At 30.7% G+C, this 16,954-nt stretch overlaps 1 protein-coding gene across 5 annotated transcripts in view; it reads right to left on the reverse strand.

Annotated features, from left to right (window-relative positions):
- Positions 1–878: 878 nt before the first annotated feature.
- The window catches only part of LOC107454138 (Golgi-associated plant pathogenesis-related protein 1), a 30,228-nt gene continuing 14,152 nt past the window's right edge, over positions 879–16,954 (reverse strand). For all 5 annotated transcript variants that reach the window (XM_016071209.3, XM_016071210.4, XM_087158853.1 and 2 more), the window contains exons 2-6: positions 14,336–14,394; positions 13,705–14,151; positions 9,951–10,080; positions 7,694–7,771; positions 879–2,507 (exon numbers count right to left, since the gene is read on the reverse strand). In XM_016071209.3, coding sequence (XP_015926695.1) covers positions 2,353–2,507; positions 7,694–7,771; positions 9,951–10,080; positions 13,705–14,151; positions 14,336–14,383 — 858 coding nt within the window. In that variant the 5' untranslated portion in view covers positions 14,384–14,394 and the 3' untranslated portion in view covers positions 879–2,352. The remainder of the gene's footprint in view (positions 2,508–7,693; positions 7,772–9,950; positions 10,081–13,704; positions 14,152–14,335; positions 14,395–16,954) is intronic.

Here is a 16,954-nt window from a genome sequence, read left to right on the forward strand (position 1 = left end):
GAGAAAAGAAAACTCGAATATTTAAGAAACTAATGTGTAAGCATAAGGGAAAAGTCAGTGTGTCATTAAATTAAATACTTTTGGTCAATACATTTTTGAAAAAATACTATGGAATTTCAATGATGAAGTTTCAAATATATTTTTATTAAACTAAATCTAATTATATTTTAAGATTTTGGAAGGCTAATTGATCTAGACCAGGGGTTTCCAACTTACACGAGGCCGGGGGGCGCAATTAAAAACACTAGTAAAATGGCGGGCCGCAACTTTATTAAAATTTTATGTAGGACTCTTTTATGTTTGAAGGAGCATTAAGTATTACTGTCAGAGTTTTATCAAGTTGTACAAAACAAAAGTATTGAATTATAAATTAAAATAAGAAGTGGATTTTTAAAAATATTTAATTGCATATTAAAAAATTCCGGCTACAATAACTTTCACCTATGTGTTAAACAATTAATGTGCAACAGACATCAAATTGTTAAGATATAAAACTTAAAAGCATTTAAAACCCATATAGCTTTTTTACGAAATTTGTCCACAAAAAATGACGACTAATATATTTTAGTTCGCGGGCAACAAAAAAAGGCTCAGCGGGCCGCCAGTTGGTAACCACTGATCTACACTCTAACAAACTGGGAAGGGTCGCGTTATCCCGTTCCCACAATGTTATCCTTTCTAGTGTATAAAGAACATGAAAATATGTACATTTGTGAGTTTTAGCTAAAATTTTGTGTTTTATATTCAGGGCCTTCTCTATATTATTTTTAATAACAATTAGGATTTTATGTACTCTTGCACTGCTTTTCGAATATTATCAATTCACAAGTGACATATTCAGCAAACTAATCGAAAGCAATAATGAATACAATACAGAAAACACTTAGAGTAAAAATTTTATTTCAAAAAAATATTGATATTTCCAAAACTGGAATAATCTAAACATTTATACTCTCAAAAGATTTCAATAACTGTACATGTAAAACAAAATGGAATGATATCAGTTTTCAGTTTCAATTCAGAGCTGAAATTTAACTGAATAAAATTGTAAGAACAGAACATTTATTTTTTCAATAAAAACAAATATCATGCTTTTAGGTCATTAGGAAGACATACATTTGAAGACAAAATTATTAAAATGGAATCATAATATTGTCATTGGGGTTATAGGTTATAAGTTCCATATTTCAATTCAAGTATGAGGAAACATGATTTAGATTTTAAACTGTAGAAAAAATCACCCAAGACTAGGAGATCTGATGCGGACATGCATTTACAGAAGAATTAAAAATGTAATTGCGAAAGAGAATTATATAATTTTGCGCACACTCACAAAAAAAATTAGTTCAACGTTGTTTCGTAATATTTGTACATTGAACCATAAAAATCACATAAGTAAAATGTAAACTCTGAATCATGTTTCTATTCAAGTCCAATCGTAGCAGCATGTAATCAAGTTTGAAAAGGAAATTTTGTTTCTATTTTGTGAAGCCCGAGCTGAGTTCGTTTCTACTTTAGGATACTTAATTCACTATTTTCCTAAAAGATGGCGTCAGTGGTCCTAGCTTTTCACTGATTATGACAGTCGAGGGAGGGAAAATGTAGGTAAGGGTTTCGGGATATACCATACTGTAAAAGATTTCTAAAATTTATGTACTGAAAATCATAATGCTGTGTTTTCATATTATATTACACTAGTAATATTATATTTAGCTTCAAAATTTTGTCCAATTTGCTCTAGTTGAATATGATGTGTGTGTGTAATCCATTACTTTTTAATGCAAAAATGATAAATACAGTAGTTATTGCATTTAAAATTTTTGTAATAAAAAACCATTTTCCAACTTTTATAATAATACATAGAACAAAATTAAAAAGTCAAAAACATTTTCCATTTTTGGTCCATTTTTTTTGAAATATATGTCACTATTAAGAGGTTAAATATATGATAGGTGTAAAACTGCATCAGTATAATATTTGAAAAAAAAATAGAGTGTAACTGACTATAGACTGTTACTATGTTTAAGGCGATAGTTCATAGGAGTAACTATGCGAGAATTTGAAGTCGCAGCGCTTTTGGACTAAATTAGAAGACCAGAAACTCTCAATTCGTAACGCTGTCTCTGTTAATTTCTTTCAGAAATGAAGTTCATACATTTTTTTGCAAGCAATTCACGTTATTTTATGCTATACTTATCGTTTCAATCAATCAGGATCAGGGAAAAGTTTCTAAAGCAAAACTGGCACCAAGTTCATCGCCTTGAGAAAGATATTGAAGAGGAGGTTTAAAATAAGTTATGAACAAGACCAGAAAATATGATCAACTATTAGTAAAAGTGTGATTCGTAAATTCTACTTTTTCTTTGGTGGTACATTTTGTGCAAAATGACCGACAAAATTTCCTTTGGGATCGTAGTTGGCAACCACAAGAATTTTTCCTGATTTGCTTCGAGCCCAGGCAACTCCTAGCTTCTGACTCTCTTTCCAAACAACCTGTGTAAAATGACCTAAAAAATAAATAAAAAGAAAAACAAAATCAACAAAGAAGTTGTCATTGTCTTATTACGATCACTGTTACTCATTGGTCAAATGCTTTTTCTTTCTGGATTGACTCCGTTAAACATTTCAATATCATGGGTTGCAAAACCTGTCTCAATTGATGTTTGCCGTCGGATTGATTTTCATATCCTGCCTATGTACGTGTTTCAAGACGTCACAAAATACTGTTCCTTCTTCAGCATTCATATTTATATTAAAATCACCGTCAAGCCAGTAGTTATACGTCAATAATAAAAAGAATATAAAAATTTTTGCTCATGAAACTAAAAAGAAAAACATCTGCGGTCGCCATAGCAACGCAATGACGTCGCATGCGAACTGTTTACTATTACTCTTTAACACAGTTTGAAAAGTGTGTGGACGCCATCAAATCCAAACCAAGACCCATTTTTCCAATGTGTAATCTATACATAATAATAAAAGCGGCTGTGTGTGTGTCTGTCTGTCTGTAATCACAATATATCGCCCCAGAAGCCTCGCCAAGGCACGAAACTCGGCACATAATTGTGTTTTGACATAATGAAGAAGTATTTTTTTTCTTTTTCAAAAATTTTGATTAGTTATTTAGTTATCAGTCATTTTGTAAGTCTATGCTTTTCGTCTTCAAAGAGCCATATTCAAAAAACTATTAAAAAATGCATATACTTTTCCCCACTCTTATAAATGCATGCTAATGCGAACCTTACAATTGAAATATTAATTTTCGACAACTTAAACCAATGATATACGAAGGAATTAATAATTTAATTGTAAAGTTCGCATTAGTTTACATTTATTAAAGTGGAGAAAAGTTTAACTTTTGTATTAAAAATGTGGCAACATATTCGATACGTAAATAGAACGCTTCGCTTTGATATATTTGTCGCTGTTCATAATTGTTATAATAAGTTTTTCTTCTTCTTTCCACTCTCTATTTTTTTTTTTCTTAAGCGAAGACGATAATTTTTGTAGCGATATTGTAGTACTTTGTACAACTAAAAATTCTTTTCACAACACTTTAAAAATATTTACTTTATTTTCTTTATATATACAGAGAACAGTCGGCAAAGAATTCGATTAGGTTGAAAAACATTTTGCTAAAAAGGAACGAATTCCAAAAGAAAAAATAAGCAACTTAAAGAATGAAAATGCTGATGCCAGCCAATTTTTTGAAAGTTAACTTAGAAATAACAAACCAAACGATGTTAAATAACAAACCAAACGATGTTAACAAAATGACGTAGAAAGCGCAACTAGATCAAAATTATACAAGCACAACTAGATCAAATTATAATACCTGAGTGCTTGACGTAACAGATATAGAAATAGAATTTGATACCATAAAAAATTATATAGAAATAGAAATTGATACCATCAAAAATTTATTCGTTTTCGTGTTCTTTTCATGTATTTAGCATTTTAGTTTTTTATTTCTTAAGCGTTGTAGCTATATAATTTCAAACATCCTCAAGAGCTATAACACATCTGCAACAGAACTGGATATGAAGACAAAATTGCAGGACAGGAACACTTTATACATAATAATAAAAGCGGCTGTGTGTCTGTCTGTAATCACAATATATCGCCCCAGAAGCCTCGCCCAGGCACGAAACTTGACACAAAATTGTGTTTTGACATAATGAAGGAGTATTTTTTTTCTTTTTCAAAAATTTGGATTAGTTTTTTAGTTATCAGTCATTTTGTAAGAAAATCTATGCTTTTTCGTCTTCAAATAAGAGCCATATTAAAAAAACTATTAAAAAATGCATATCTCTTATAAATGTATGCTAATGCGAGCCTTACAATTGAAATATTAAATTTCGACAACTTAAACCAATAATATACGAAGGAATTAATAATTTAATTGTAAGGTTCGCATTTGTTTACATTTATCAAAGTGGAGAAAAGTTTAACTTTTGTATTAAAAATGTGGCAACACATTCCATACGTAAATAGAACGCTTTGCTTTGATTTATTTGTCGATGTTCATAATTGTTATTATAAGTTTTTCTTCTTCTTTCCACGCTCTATTTTTTTTTCTTAAGCGAAGACGATAATTTTTGTAGCAATGTAGAAATAGAAATTGATACCATAAAAAATTATATAGAAATAGAAATTGATATCATAAAAAATTAATTCGTTTTTGGGGTAGACTATATTTGAGGGTGCCCCCGCCAAGTTGTGATCGAGGTTGATCGCCAAGCTGGGCGATGTTGAAAACCTATCGTTATTCTGATTGGTTTAGATTTTAATCGTGATTCTGATTGGTTAAGAATTTAGCGTTGTTTTTAAATGTAATTTCAGAGATCCGTTAGTTCTACTTTGGATACTGGCTGGTAAGGTTACTTTTGCTTCTGGTACTAAAAATGAATACTGTCAATAAGACAAATCTTAAGTTTCTGTACGATTTGAATAACAAAGGAAAAAAAGTAGTGATTGACTGGTGTATGAATGAAGGTTTAATTAGTAATAGATATAAATGTCCTGTTTGTGGGAAAGATGTCTCTGGTTGAACGTAAAGATTGATCAGATGGATTTGAATGGGTCGTGTGAAAGGTTCAAATGCTCCCAACATAAAAAGATCTATTAGAAAGGGATCGTAGTTTAGACAGTACCTAACTGCAATTAGAGAATTCTGTGCACCAAAATCTGAAGATATTCAAGCTTAATGAAGAAGTGAGTTATTTTTCTCTTTTTCTTTCTGTGCTTACTCCATTAATTTTTGTTTCGATTCAAAATGCATTATAGTGGGTTTATTAATTTTGATTCTATTCTGTTCACTGCAATTTTAAAAAGCTTTGCTTGAATTTTCAATTGTTTCATTGAAATATCACTATGTTTTGGCCGCTATTCCTGTTACCACGGAGTTCTGGCAACCAAGTAAGACGCCAAACATAAGTCGCCGATTTCGCCAAGGGGCACCCTCAAGTATATTTTCCCCCGTTTTTGTGTTCTTTTCATGTATTTAGCACTTTAGTTTTTTTTCTTGAGCGTTGTAGCCATATAATATATAAAATAGGAATTTAATTGTTTTTGAAGGAACGATCACACTTACCTTGGATCTCTTTGGTTTTTCTATTCTTTATTTTAACAGTTTTTATTAAATGTAATTAGTTATTTCAGAAAGTTTCAGTTTGCAGGTAAGCACTTAGATTTTAATACTGAAGTTTCATGATTTGCTTTCATAGTATGTTCTAAAGTATTCGTTGACTTCTTAAAAACCCGATTACTGACATGACATGGCAGAATCGCCTTCCAAAAAACTTTGTATTTTGTCAAAGAAAAGGATATTAAGAGATTCTCAAAGAAGAAGAAGGGCCCAAGAAACATCTGTGGAACGTCGAAGAAGGATGGAACATGACCGAATTTCGACAAGCAATTCTAGAGCCCAAGAAGTATCAGAGAAACGTCAAAGATTAGAAGAGGTTTTCACCTAATGATGATTTCGAAAGCAACTTTTGTATTATGCTTTTACAATTTCTGAGGCCTTTTTAAAAAAAAATTTAAAAAAATCAAGTCTCCACCTGATATTTATATTATAGGTTAGATTACCATAGGCCTTAGGTTACCATAGGCCTTATGTTACCATACCAAAGTTACATCTTCAAACATCCTCAAGAGCTATAACACATCTGCAACAGAACTGGATATGAAATTGCAGGACAGGAACACTTTAATTGTCCACTAATTTTCAGATTTCCTGCTATGTTTTAAAAAGCTTTATTTGTGAAAACCGTTAGCGTGGCGGACAGCTGGCCGCCTTTAGCGGCTAGTAAATAAATAAAATTGAAATAAACATGTTTCAAGTAGTAATTGTTTGGTTTTAAAAAAATTAAGCAATTTGGTAACTGCTTAACATTTTTAAAATGTATTATTAATTAGTAATGCCAGTGGAACACCACACGTTACGAGGATCGATACGTATCCCTATTAATGGTAAAAAGGAATAGAAATCTCATTCCTAGTAAGATAGCTGTAGACATTGCAACTACTACCGGTACGCAGGTTTCTGCCAGAACAAAGTCACGGAGATTGAATCAAGTTGTAACGGAAGCCTGTTCGATTCAGCTCGCTTCAACCACGCCATCGTCGAGTGAGATTACGCTGATGTAAGGATTGGTTGGGGTCACCAATAGCTGCCCAGAGTGATATTCTACGATGAATCCCATTTCACAGTGACAAGTTATTCTGGTCACCAGATAATGAGGAGAGTGACATTTAACTGTGACAAGTTATTCTGTTAACCAGATAGTATATAGAGAGAGAATGGAACATGTTATGTATAACAGCATATTCATGAAAGTGATCGGTGTGGCCCATTCATGATGATGTGGACAGGCATAATGCGCAAAGGTAGAATACCGCTTTATATCTTTGGGAGCGGTAACGCTACAGCTCAGCGGTATTGCACATAGATTATTCTTGGATTATGTTCGTCTATTTAGAGATGTGGTAAATCCAAATTTTCAGTTTTCAAACGACCATGCGCTGCCATACAGGAGCACTAAGGTATAGGACACACTAGAAAGTGAAGGTATTGTTCGTATGCAATGGCCTGCGCACTCCCCGGACCTGAATCTTATAGAGCCTGTCTGAGATATCCTTGACAGGCATGTTTCGTAGGGAACGCGCTTAGAAGAGTTAGAGCACACCATTTGGCTTAAAGGTGCATTAAACCCTATGCCCGGAAATGTAGCAGCAGAGAGCTAGCGAGCTTCCCTCTTATGAACTGTTAAGAAACACATGAAGAAGCTCAGCACAAAGTTCTCAATAGGGAATCATCCCCAGTGGACGAATCCTAGGAATAAAATTGCATAGATCACTAGGAATAAAATCCAACAGGAATAAAATTGCATAGATCCCTATGCAATTTTAATCCTGGTGGTGTGTCCTAATTCCCTTGGGAGGTTATGAAACATTTATGCGACTCTTCTGTTATTAATAACGTTTTGAAACTTGCACATTTCAACAAAAATTGGCTAAAAATGTCATTTAAAAAAGAGTGCAGCTGGAAGAGAGAAACCGGTTTCAGACTCAATCACGTGATCTGTAAAAACAAATCTCATGCAAAAAATAAAATGTTCCGCATAAGTCTTATTAATAAGTAAACTAAAAAAATAAATATTTCGAGAAATATTTTAATTTAAATATTTACCTGATTTCAATGTCTTTGGCTCCTGCCCAAAAGTAAAATCTTTAATTTCACTATACCAGCTGTCAACAGCTTCTCTGCCTATGAGAAATGTAGAAAATTACTGACTCAGGTAACTACACTCGGAGAATTTTCTAACTACGTCTTAAACGTCTATTATAGCTTTTTTATATGAAGTTATTATTTAAGATGCGAATTTCGTACATAATATTCTTAAATTTGTCGCTGAAATTCTAGTATTTTTTAATTTCCAACAGAGTTTACATATGCACCCGGTCTTATCCGACGAGTGGGGTAATACGATTTGTCTTTTTTTTAAAAAAAAAATCATTTATAAAATAAAGTGCATCGATGAATTTTTCAGGAATGATTTATTGTACGTAACTAAAAATGACTTATTTATTGTACACAACTAACTAACTGACAGATTTAATAAATAATTTGATAAAATCTGACAGTTTCTGGGTCGAACAGTTTCGCTCCAAAAGGCATTCGAATCTTAGCTACCTGCTCTTACCCTCACTTTGCCCTAATTGTTTTTGATAGCATTAAGCTACTGTGTCCCTTAGGAAAATTTGCCATAAGAAATTACCATAAGATACCTTTGGGGTTTTGCCTATGTTTAAATTATACTATGCAATTTTGCCATAAACGCACAACAAAAATTATACCATACAATTTTGCCATAAACGTACAACAAAAATTATACCATACAATTTTGCCGTAAACGTACGACAAAAAATATACCATACAATTTTGCCATAAACGTGAGAGTACAGCAAATTATTTACCATATGCGCATGGCAAAAGTGCATGATAAAATTTAAGGATGAACCCATTGGGATATCCTAGGGTCACTTTTTTATGCCATACAACTATGATGTGTTATAGCCTATGAAATTTTTCCATAGGCTATGCAGTAAAAGAAGCCTTCACCCTTCCACAGCCAGATCCTCTCTCCCATATGAATGACGCATGCTCATAGTGAATTTCCATTACTTTGCCTTAGTCTATGGTACTTCCCTTTAAACCTACCATAAATGGTGTCCCGTCATAAAGTACCATACAAATTTGTATGGTTATTATAGCCTTATGATATCTTGCCAATTGAATGCCATACAAATGTCTATAGTAACCATATACTTATGGCTTGTCGACATATAAATTTCTATAGTTACCATAGGCTTATGGTATATTTCCATATAAATTTCTATGATAGCCATAGATCACCATAGGTATGTCTACGGCAAATTTTTCTAAGGAGTAGTACTTTCGCTCAAACGAAGGAGAGCAGTGTTGGTGACTATGTCTACGAGAATAATTGACTTCAAGTAACGGTTTGAGGGTGACATGTATGAAAGATTTTGACTCAGGTCTGCGAAACAAGCATCAACACCCTCTTTGAAGCGCACCTGATGGGAGAAGTTCTTTTATTAGACAGATAGTACCGATATTTTGCTATTATTATAAAAAAAAATCCGAAAGTATCAGGTGTGAGGTTACATACTAGTATTTGTGACGTCATATTAAATAAATTTCCATGTTTTGTTCTAAAGATATTGACCTACAATTAACCCTTTGTCCCAGGTAGGTCACCGGTGACCCTTTTATAAATTTTTTTCCAACTCTCTAAACACCAGTAAAAAAATTATTACGATACTTTTAAATTGTGAAAAATAGTCCAATAGTCACTAAGAAATCTGTTGAACTACCGGAATTATATTTATACTAAAATATTAAAATATATCAACTGAAGACATCGCATCATATTGTGCAATTTGGAGTGTAAACTAACTGTAAGACAGTGAAATCTTGTAACTGTAAACCGTTGAACGGTAACTGATGTACAACTCAATTGATTTAAACGTTTTGGGGTACCGCCGTTTACTAATCGTTAAGACACGGTTCCCAGCAGATCACCGAAGTCAAGCATCACAGGCTGCGGTCAGTGTGCGGTTTGGTGACCACTTGGATTAGTCTGCGTAGGGACCGAGAGTGTGCGGTATTGGTCCTCGTTAAACTGTTCTTCCGTGAAGTGCTCGACTTCGCGTGCAGGTCGTTGGGCTACCAAAGCGGGGTGCCATCCCTTCTGCAGAAGATCAAAATTGTAATGACATACTTTCGGATCATCCTTAAGGATGTTTCCCAGACAGTCGCCAATAGCCCATTGTGCAGCTCTAGAGTGACGAAAATGAACTGCAACTTGAACAACTGCCCTCTTTAAAACTAATTTCTGCACTAAAATTTATTCGTGTATTACCTGTAACTTGGTGATTAGGATCTGAGCTCCATTTCATGTAAATGTTTTCACCATATTTGTGTTCTTTGCGATGTTCGAATCGGTCAGTAGTAGCTAAATGATCTGCCCATTCTTTTGCATAGGCGCAAATCTGGAAAATAAATAGACCTCTGATAAAACTATGAGAGAATAAAAGAGAAAAAAAACATCAATAATTAAGACTTTAGCAGTGAGATATTTAAATATTTCTCAAAATATTATATTTTGCATGTAAGTTTTAAACAGTCAACAAATAATCAAATACGGTCCCTGGCCGAATTATTAGACGCATTATAAGATTCCATTGAAAATCTTAATCATCAGGTCATACTATACAGCTTTATTGTTTTTACCTGACTGAAACCGGTTTGCACTTGTTTACGTTCGTGTATCAATGGGTTAACATTGTAATGAAATATGTTAAAAATAAATACAAATAGGAAGTATATAAGAAATCTCCTGAATAAAAACCCATTACATGTATGTTTAAATATAAAAGTAACGCATTTAAACTCGTGCAAAACATGTAATTATTAAAAAAATTACATTGCGTCTAATAATTTGATCTAATTATTACAATATAATTATATCAAATCTGATGAAATAAATGTTTTATATTTATATAATATATCGTCTAATTTATCCAATTGTCGAATTTGTATTATAAATCGCCTAGTTTAACCAATGATACTCGAACGTAAGCAAGTGCAAACCGGTTTCAGTCGCGTACAAACAATAAAGCTGTATAGTATCACCAAATAATTAAGATTTTAAGTAGAAATAGTTAAAATGATATTATAATTTCCTCGTATTTTGTCTCTGAAGCTATTTAAAAGAATCTTAAAATTTTTGTAAGCAATTATAAAACTTTCTCCTGAAGCGCTATTTTAAAACAAAAAAATTATTATTATTTAATAATTATTATTATTATAAAATATTTATTATTTTGCTTAATTACGGATAAATACAAATCGTAACATCAAGATAAAATACCGCAATTTTGAAAGTAAAAAGAAATGCAAGTTAATTTCAACCGGATTGTTAAGTAATGGAATTTTAAAAAAAATATATTTCTAAATTTTTATTTCTTAAAAATTATTCGAGCGATTCCGTTCAAATTTTAGATTTGATCACTTAATAAGCACTTTAAAATTTAAAAAATACTACTATGCTATACTATTCAAGCCTTTTTCGATCATTATTTAATTAAATAATAAAAAATTGAATAAATATAAAAAATAAATTTCACGATGAATTATTTTTCAAATAAGCGAGAATAAAAGTACGTTCAAAAACTTTTAGAAGCTTTTGAAATATTCTAGAGATTTTAAAAAGTGCGTAAAAAGAGAAATAATCCTTAAAGGATCTAAATTTTCGATCAATATCCTTCTTAAATTATTCTAAGAATATTTTTCAGTTAGAAAAGATCAAAAATAAAAAAAAATCAGAAAAGAACTAGAGCGTCTGAAAATAGCACTAACGTTTGTCTAGAATATTGAACGTTTTCCATGAAAATAGGATTAAAATTATAACAATAAATAGAATATTTTGGAGGAAAATTAAAATGTATTTTTTATACAAATATTTTTAATTATTTTAATTTTTAAAATGGCGTTCTACAATTAGGGTTTCAGTTTTATATTTTTCTGGAAATATCACTTATATGATTAAAAGTCTAACGTTTACATCAGATAGTTTTGAAATTAATTTTATAAATTTACACCACGAAATTTATATCATTTTATTATAAATATTTTTTAAAAAATCATATTGTAAAATGGCGTCTTATTTTTTTTATTTTAGTTCCAATTTTTTTTCCCCATCAGATTGTCAGACTAGTCCTTAAAAGTTTGACACATTTTAGATTAAAATTCCGCAATGATGAAGGATAGTTTGGGAAACTTACTTTTGGCCATAAATGGAAATTTGGCCATAAAAGAGATTTATAAGGATTATTTTGTAAAATGGTGCTGTGCAATAATATTGCACAACACCAGATAAGTGCACCATAATATTACACTTATCCATCACTAATTTTTTGAGCATTCATCATGGATAAAGAATTCAGGAAAAAATATGTATGATGATAACTGTATGGTAATACCATTTTAGGTAGAAAAAAAAGAACATAATTCTGGTAAATAAAATCAAAATATACTGTATATAAACCACTCATTTGGTAATGTTTCCGCTCATATGATATCAATTTACCTGAAATTCTGGTTTAAAAATTATATTTCTTATTTCCACACATTTTGTAAAAAAAAGTGAGAAATAAATTGAATCGAATAAATTGCTTTTATGCCATGATCTAAGGTATCATGATAGAATTCAAAAATTTCACCACATATTATAAAACCATATTTTCTTGATAATTTTACCAAACCCATTAAAAATTACCGAGTTTTTTGGTGTTCTCATACGTTTAGAAAAGCGGAAAATTGTATCATATTCTGGTAGTTTTAACCATACCTTTTTTCTCAGTGAAGCATCCAATGATGTAAAAATCACTATAGTTTTTATCCCATATTTCACAAATAACATTTTTTAGTTTCGTTCTTTTGGTGTCTTAATATGCTGTCATGCTGCCTTTCTATGGTTCACGCTGCCTTTTTATGGTTGCTATCAATTTTTTCTTGCACCCAATGTTCTAACAGAACTGTTTTTAACTCAAAAATATCGCGTAATAACTTCTTTGGTGAAGATTTTTGAAACTCAAAGTCTTATCAACATGAATTAATGCTATATACTTAAAAAAAGGAAAACTAAATCTTTTCCTGAGAAAAAACATTTCTTTATCGCTTGGAATTTTCCTCACGTGAGCTATTTAGTTGGAGCTCTTGAAAGCAAAAAGTGATAAACCATGTTTTTATGTATAAAACAAGAAATTTTGCAGAGACAGACAGTTGAAAAGATGCGTAACATTAGTAAACCAGTAGTGCGTTGTCATCTACTAACAGAGGCAAAGTGAGCTAAATGTAAGTCATTGAAGAATACAGTTAGTTACAGTAAAGTAGGGGAATTTTTATAGAATGTGGGTTATCACTTTTTTTTACCTACAAGTTCTTGAAACATAATAGAAGAAAATAACCAAGTCAATGATTGACAAAAATGACATCATGTGCTTGCTGTGGCTAGAGCAGGTCTTTTAAATAACAAATAATATAGTTTTTCTTTTTTAATTATCGTTTTCCTTTTAATTTATCGTTTTCATTATTTAATTATTATTTTATAGCCTATTTCATATTATTATCGCACTTTCATTAGTATTTTGTTGTTGTAAATTATGGTGATGGCAACGTTCGTTGTTATGGTAACGAAAAAGAAGTTTAGTAAGAGTTCTAAGAAAACGTTAACGCTGTGTGAAATAAATAAAAGATCTGCTTTTAAAAAATGTCTGCCACTTATTAAAATACGAACTAACAAGAAAATAAGCACTAAAATTATTACTGTTATGTCTATGCCAATGTGTTTAAGTTATTTAAGTGCACGTTAATTTTTTTCGGGAAGGAAGCGAGTCAATGAAAACGCTTTAATTATGTCACTTATAAACAAAGACCAAAAATGATCCAGTTTTCTAGATCAAATTCTCAACAGCTGAAAGTGCACAAACCTATTTTTTTCCCGACTTGCTGACACTTGACAGTATGTTATTTTATATGGCAAGCAAGGTCAATGTGATAAAAACCAAAAATTTAATAAAAATTAAAATTTAAGAAAATGATGATGTAAATACTTCTTTTGATAAAGTCAAAATCGGTACACCATGAACTTTTCGATATTCATTATGAGCCTCCAAACACTCTTTTTCAAACTGGCCAGGCTTTACAGTGGCTGTCTTCGCTGCCTTTGGCTCAGAAGACTTGGTAGTATCAGATTTGCCGAGATTGAGTCCAAGCTTTTGAGCAAAAGATTTGCTTTCTGAACCATTTTTGGGTTTTTCGGATTTCTCCGGGCTGTCATACGTTTCAACCGTTTCCTCGATGACTTCTTTTTTACCAGAACTATCTGTGTATATGATTTGGCGGGTGACGCTGGTCCCCCCTGAATGGAACTTTTTGGGATCAAGGTCCAAGGTTTTGAACGCAGAATCAAAGTCATCTTTCGTGCAGGTGATTGTGGTCGTTTTGGTCTGTATTCCACCTGTTGTTTCTACTTTTTCGGTAACAATTTTCTTTGTTACCTGGAACAAATAAAAAGTACAATAATTAACAGATTGAATAGTTGAAATACTTGATGACATGAATGATTTATTTTTTTTAAAGGATAATGGCTTTTAGCAATAATAATGTTTAAGCAACTAAATTTGCGACAAATTTACGACAAGTAACTAAAAAGTGACAAGTTAAAAGAAACTTTGAACGTACCTTTGCGTCATCCGAATCCTTAGTTGATTTTGTTTTCGATTTAAACATTGCGTATAAATCTAAAAAAAAAATTAATAGATATTCAGAAATTATACCGAGACAAACAAAAGTTTGAAACAAATGGGAGTAATATCAATCATAAGTATATAGCAAATGAAGGAATTAAATAAAAAGATTCATTTACTTTTAGATTAAAAATAAAATAGATAATTTGATTACAATAAATAAAATACTTTCCGTTGAAAATAATATTATCAAAGGTACTTATTAAAAAGTATTATTACCCAAAGTATAAGCTCTAAGTATCTGAATCTTATTCCAAAATTTCTTTTTTTTTTCTAGATTTACCTTTTAATACAATACTGTACAGAAGGGTTTCTTAAAATTGAACAAAAACGTATTTATTATTGATTTTAGTGACATTCTAAATTGAAATAGCATTTATTCATTTTTGAAAAAAGAATAATATTCAAAAAGTTATTTATCTATAGAATTGTATATGAGAGATATGTGTATGTTACTGTTATGAGTCGAACCGAGGGCTTCTGGGTTCGTAGTAGGATATTCGAACAGTCATATTTGCTCACCACAGGCCCGGAATGGGTTATGAAGCATTATTAAAGTTAGACCGCCGCAGTCAGACATCATTATATACTTAACACAAACTTACACATTTTACATAATTTAATGGTACAAATTGTTGCAATTTGAAAAGCGTGGTCTCAATAGTTTAGTCAGAAAATCGGTATTTTCAATTTTATTTATTGTTTCTTTCGATATTTTTTTTAAAGGAAGATTTCCCCGAATTGAATGCATGTCATGATGTGTCATTGTCGCGGCTACTATATAAAGCTTCCTAACTTTCCCGGGTCTGGGGAGAACAATTATAAAAATTAAGGCATTCTTTTAAAAACCCAGCAGTCCTTGGTTCGAATCTTGCCGACAGGCAACGAACAACTCTCTCACGTATTCCCTCCCTCACAGCATTTTTAAGACAATGAATTTTTCTCAAAAGTGAGTATATGCTGTTTGAATTTCACATGCCATTGTATTCGAGAATGGATACATGTATTGGATACATGAATGGATTTGGGATAACCAAATTTTCAATTTGGAAACTAATATTACATATTTTGGCTCAATTTCAAGAAACTCTTTTTTTACTGTGTAAAAAACTTAATTTTTAAAAGTTAGTTTATGCATAAAAATAATTGAATAGTTTGAATAGAATATAAATTTACCGTAATATTTTTAATTACATTTCTTAGCTTGGACCACGCAATAATTTCGTTATTTTTAAATCTGAACGATTCAAAGTTGAGGTTTTTATACGAAATATTAAAAAAGAAAATGATTTATAAAACTTGTTTTTCTTGCATATTAAATTTATTTAATCTGCTTTATAAAGAGTTAAAAGAAAAATATTAACAATGAGCACTGAATTGACAAAGAAGACTTTTCTAAGACTCAGTTCTAATCTTCTTATGTTATTTTTTATTTTTATTTTAATGCTTATAAGTCTTAATATTCCAAATCTAATCTTCTTATAAATTCTATCTTACATTCTCAATATTCACTATTAAGCTTCCTCTTATTAAGTAAAACTCAAACGATTTCAAAACTCTTATTAACTTTATAGATATTATAAAAATTAAAGTACTTAAAAAAGTGTTTTGACATAAATTTTTAGTCTGATTCCTTTGCAAGTTGCTGTATTTTTAGAATGTCAAATGATGAAAACGCTTTCAGGGGATTTCATTTTCTTGCGCTATTCATTTCGCTTACCAACCTTCTTAATTGCTTCAAAATTGTGTTTTTTTATTATCATTATGAACAGATTGTTACATAAAAAATAAAGATTTCTCAAATTTAAATTTAAGACTCCAAAATTTTTAATTGTTTTAAGGTGAATAATTGTGTTAGTAGTTTAATTGTATTAAGGTTAGTGCAAAAACATGATTTTAGACAAAATTTTCGAAATTCAGTTTATTATAAATTTAGAAATCCTGTAGTCATAGCTTCCTAAAAAATACTTTATTTTCGTTTGTACTTCAATTATTTACAAATTTATAGTTTTTGTACAAGGTGTTAATATTTTATAGACAAGTGATTTTAAGTCTCTAAATATATTTATCTCAAAATCTGTTTTATATTTTCACGCTTTACCCCACCTTAAACACGATTATCTACAATTTTTCATGAGTGTTTATGATTATAACACACATGTTTTGAACCATAGACTAAGAGAAAAAAGTTGAATTTATTTTTTATGCATGCATTTTTGTAAAGACATGTGCCGAAATTTAAAAAAGTCTGCTTTTTTAACTGCATTGATCCCTAATTCAGTAGTATATGCACTTGCTTTTAAAATAATAGTTCAAAACATTGTTGATAGCTTAGTAAATAAAATTCTCAAAGAATTTTTTATTTTAGGTGATAGAATTGTGTTTTACAGTGTTTAGTGTCTACGAAAAAAAAAGTCTTATTTTTTACCTAAAAATAACCACTTAAAAAAAAAAAAACTAATTATAATTTTTTTATGCTTGTTTAAGTTTTTACACTTCATAAAAAACTAGTTTTTCAAAATTTCATATTAATATTTAAGATAAAGTTGTCGAA

The sequence above is a fragment of the Parasteatoda tepidariorum genome, chromosome 3, assembly GCF_982258835.1.
Source record: "Parasteatoda tepidariorum strain Cologne lab strain chromosome 3, Ptep-v5.0, whole genome shotgun sequence".
Lineage (NCBI taxonomy): Eukaryota > Metazoa > Arthropoda > Arachnida > Araneae > Theridiidae > Parasteatoda > Parasteatoda tepidariorum.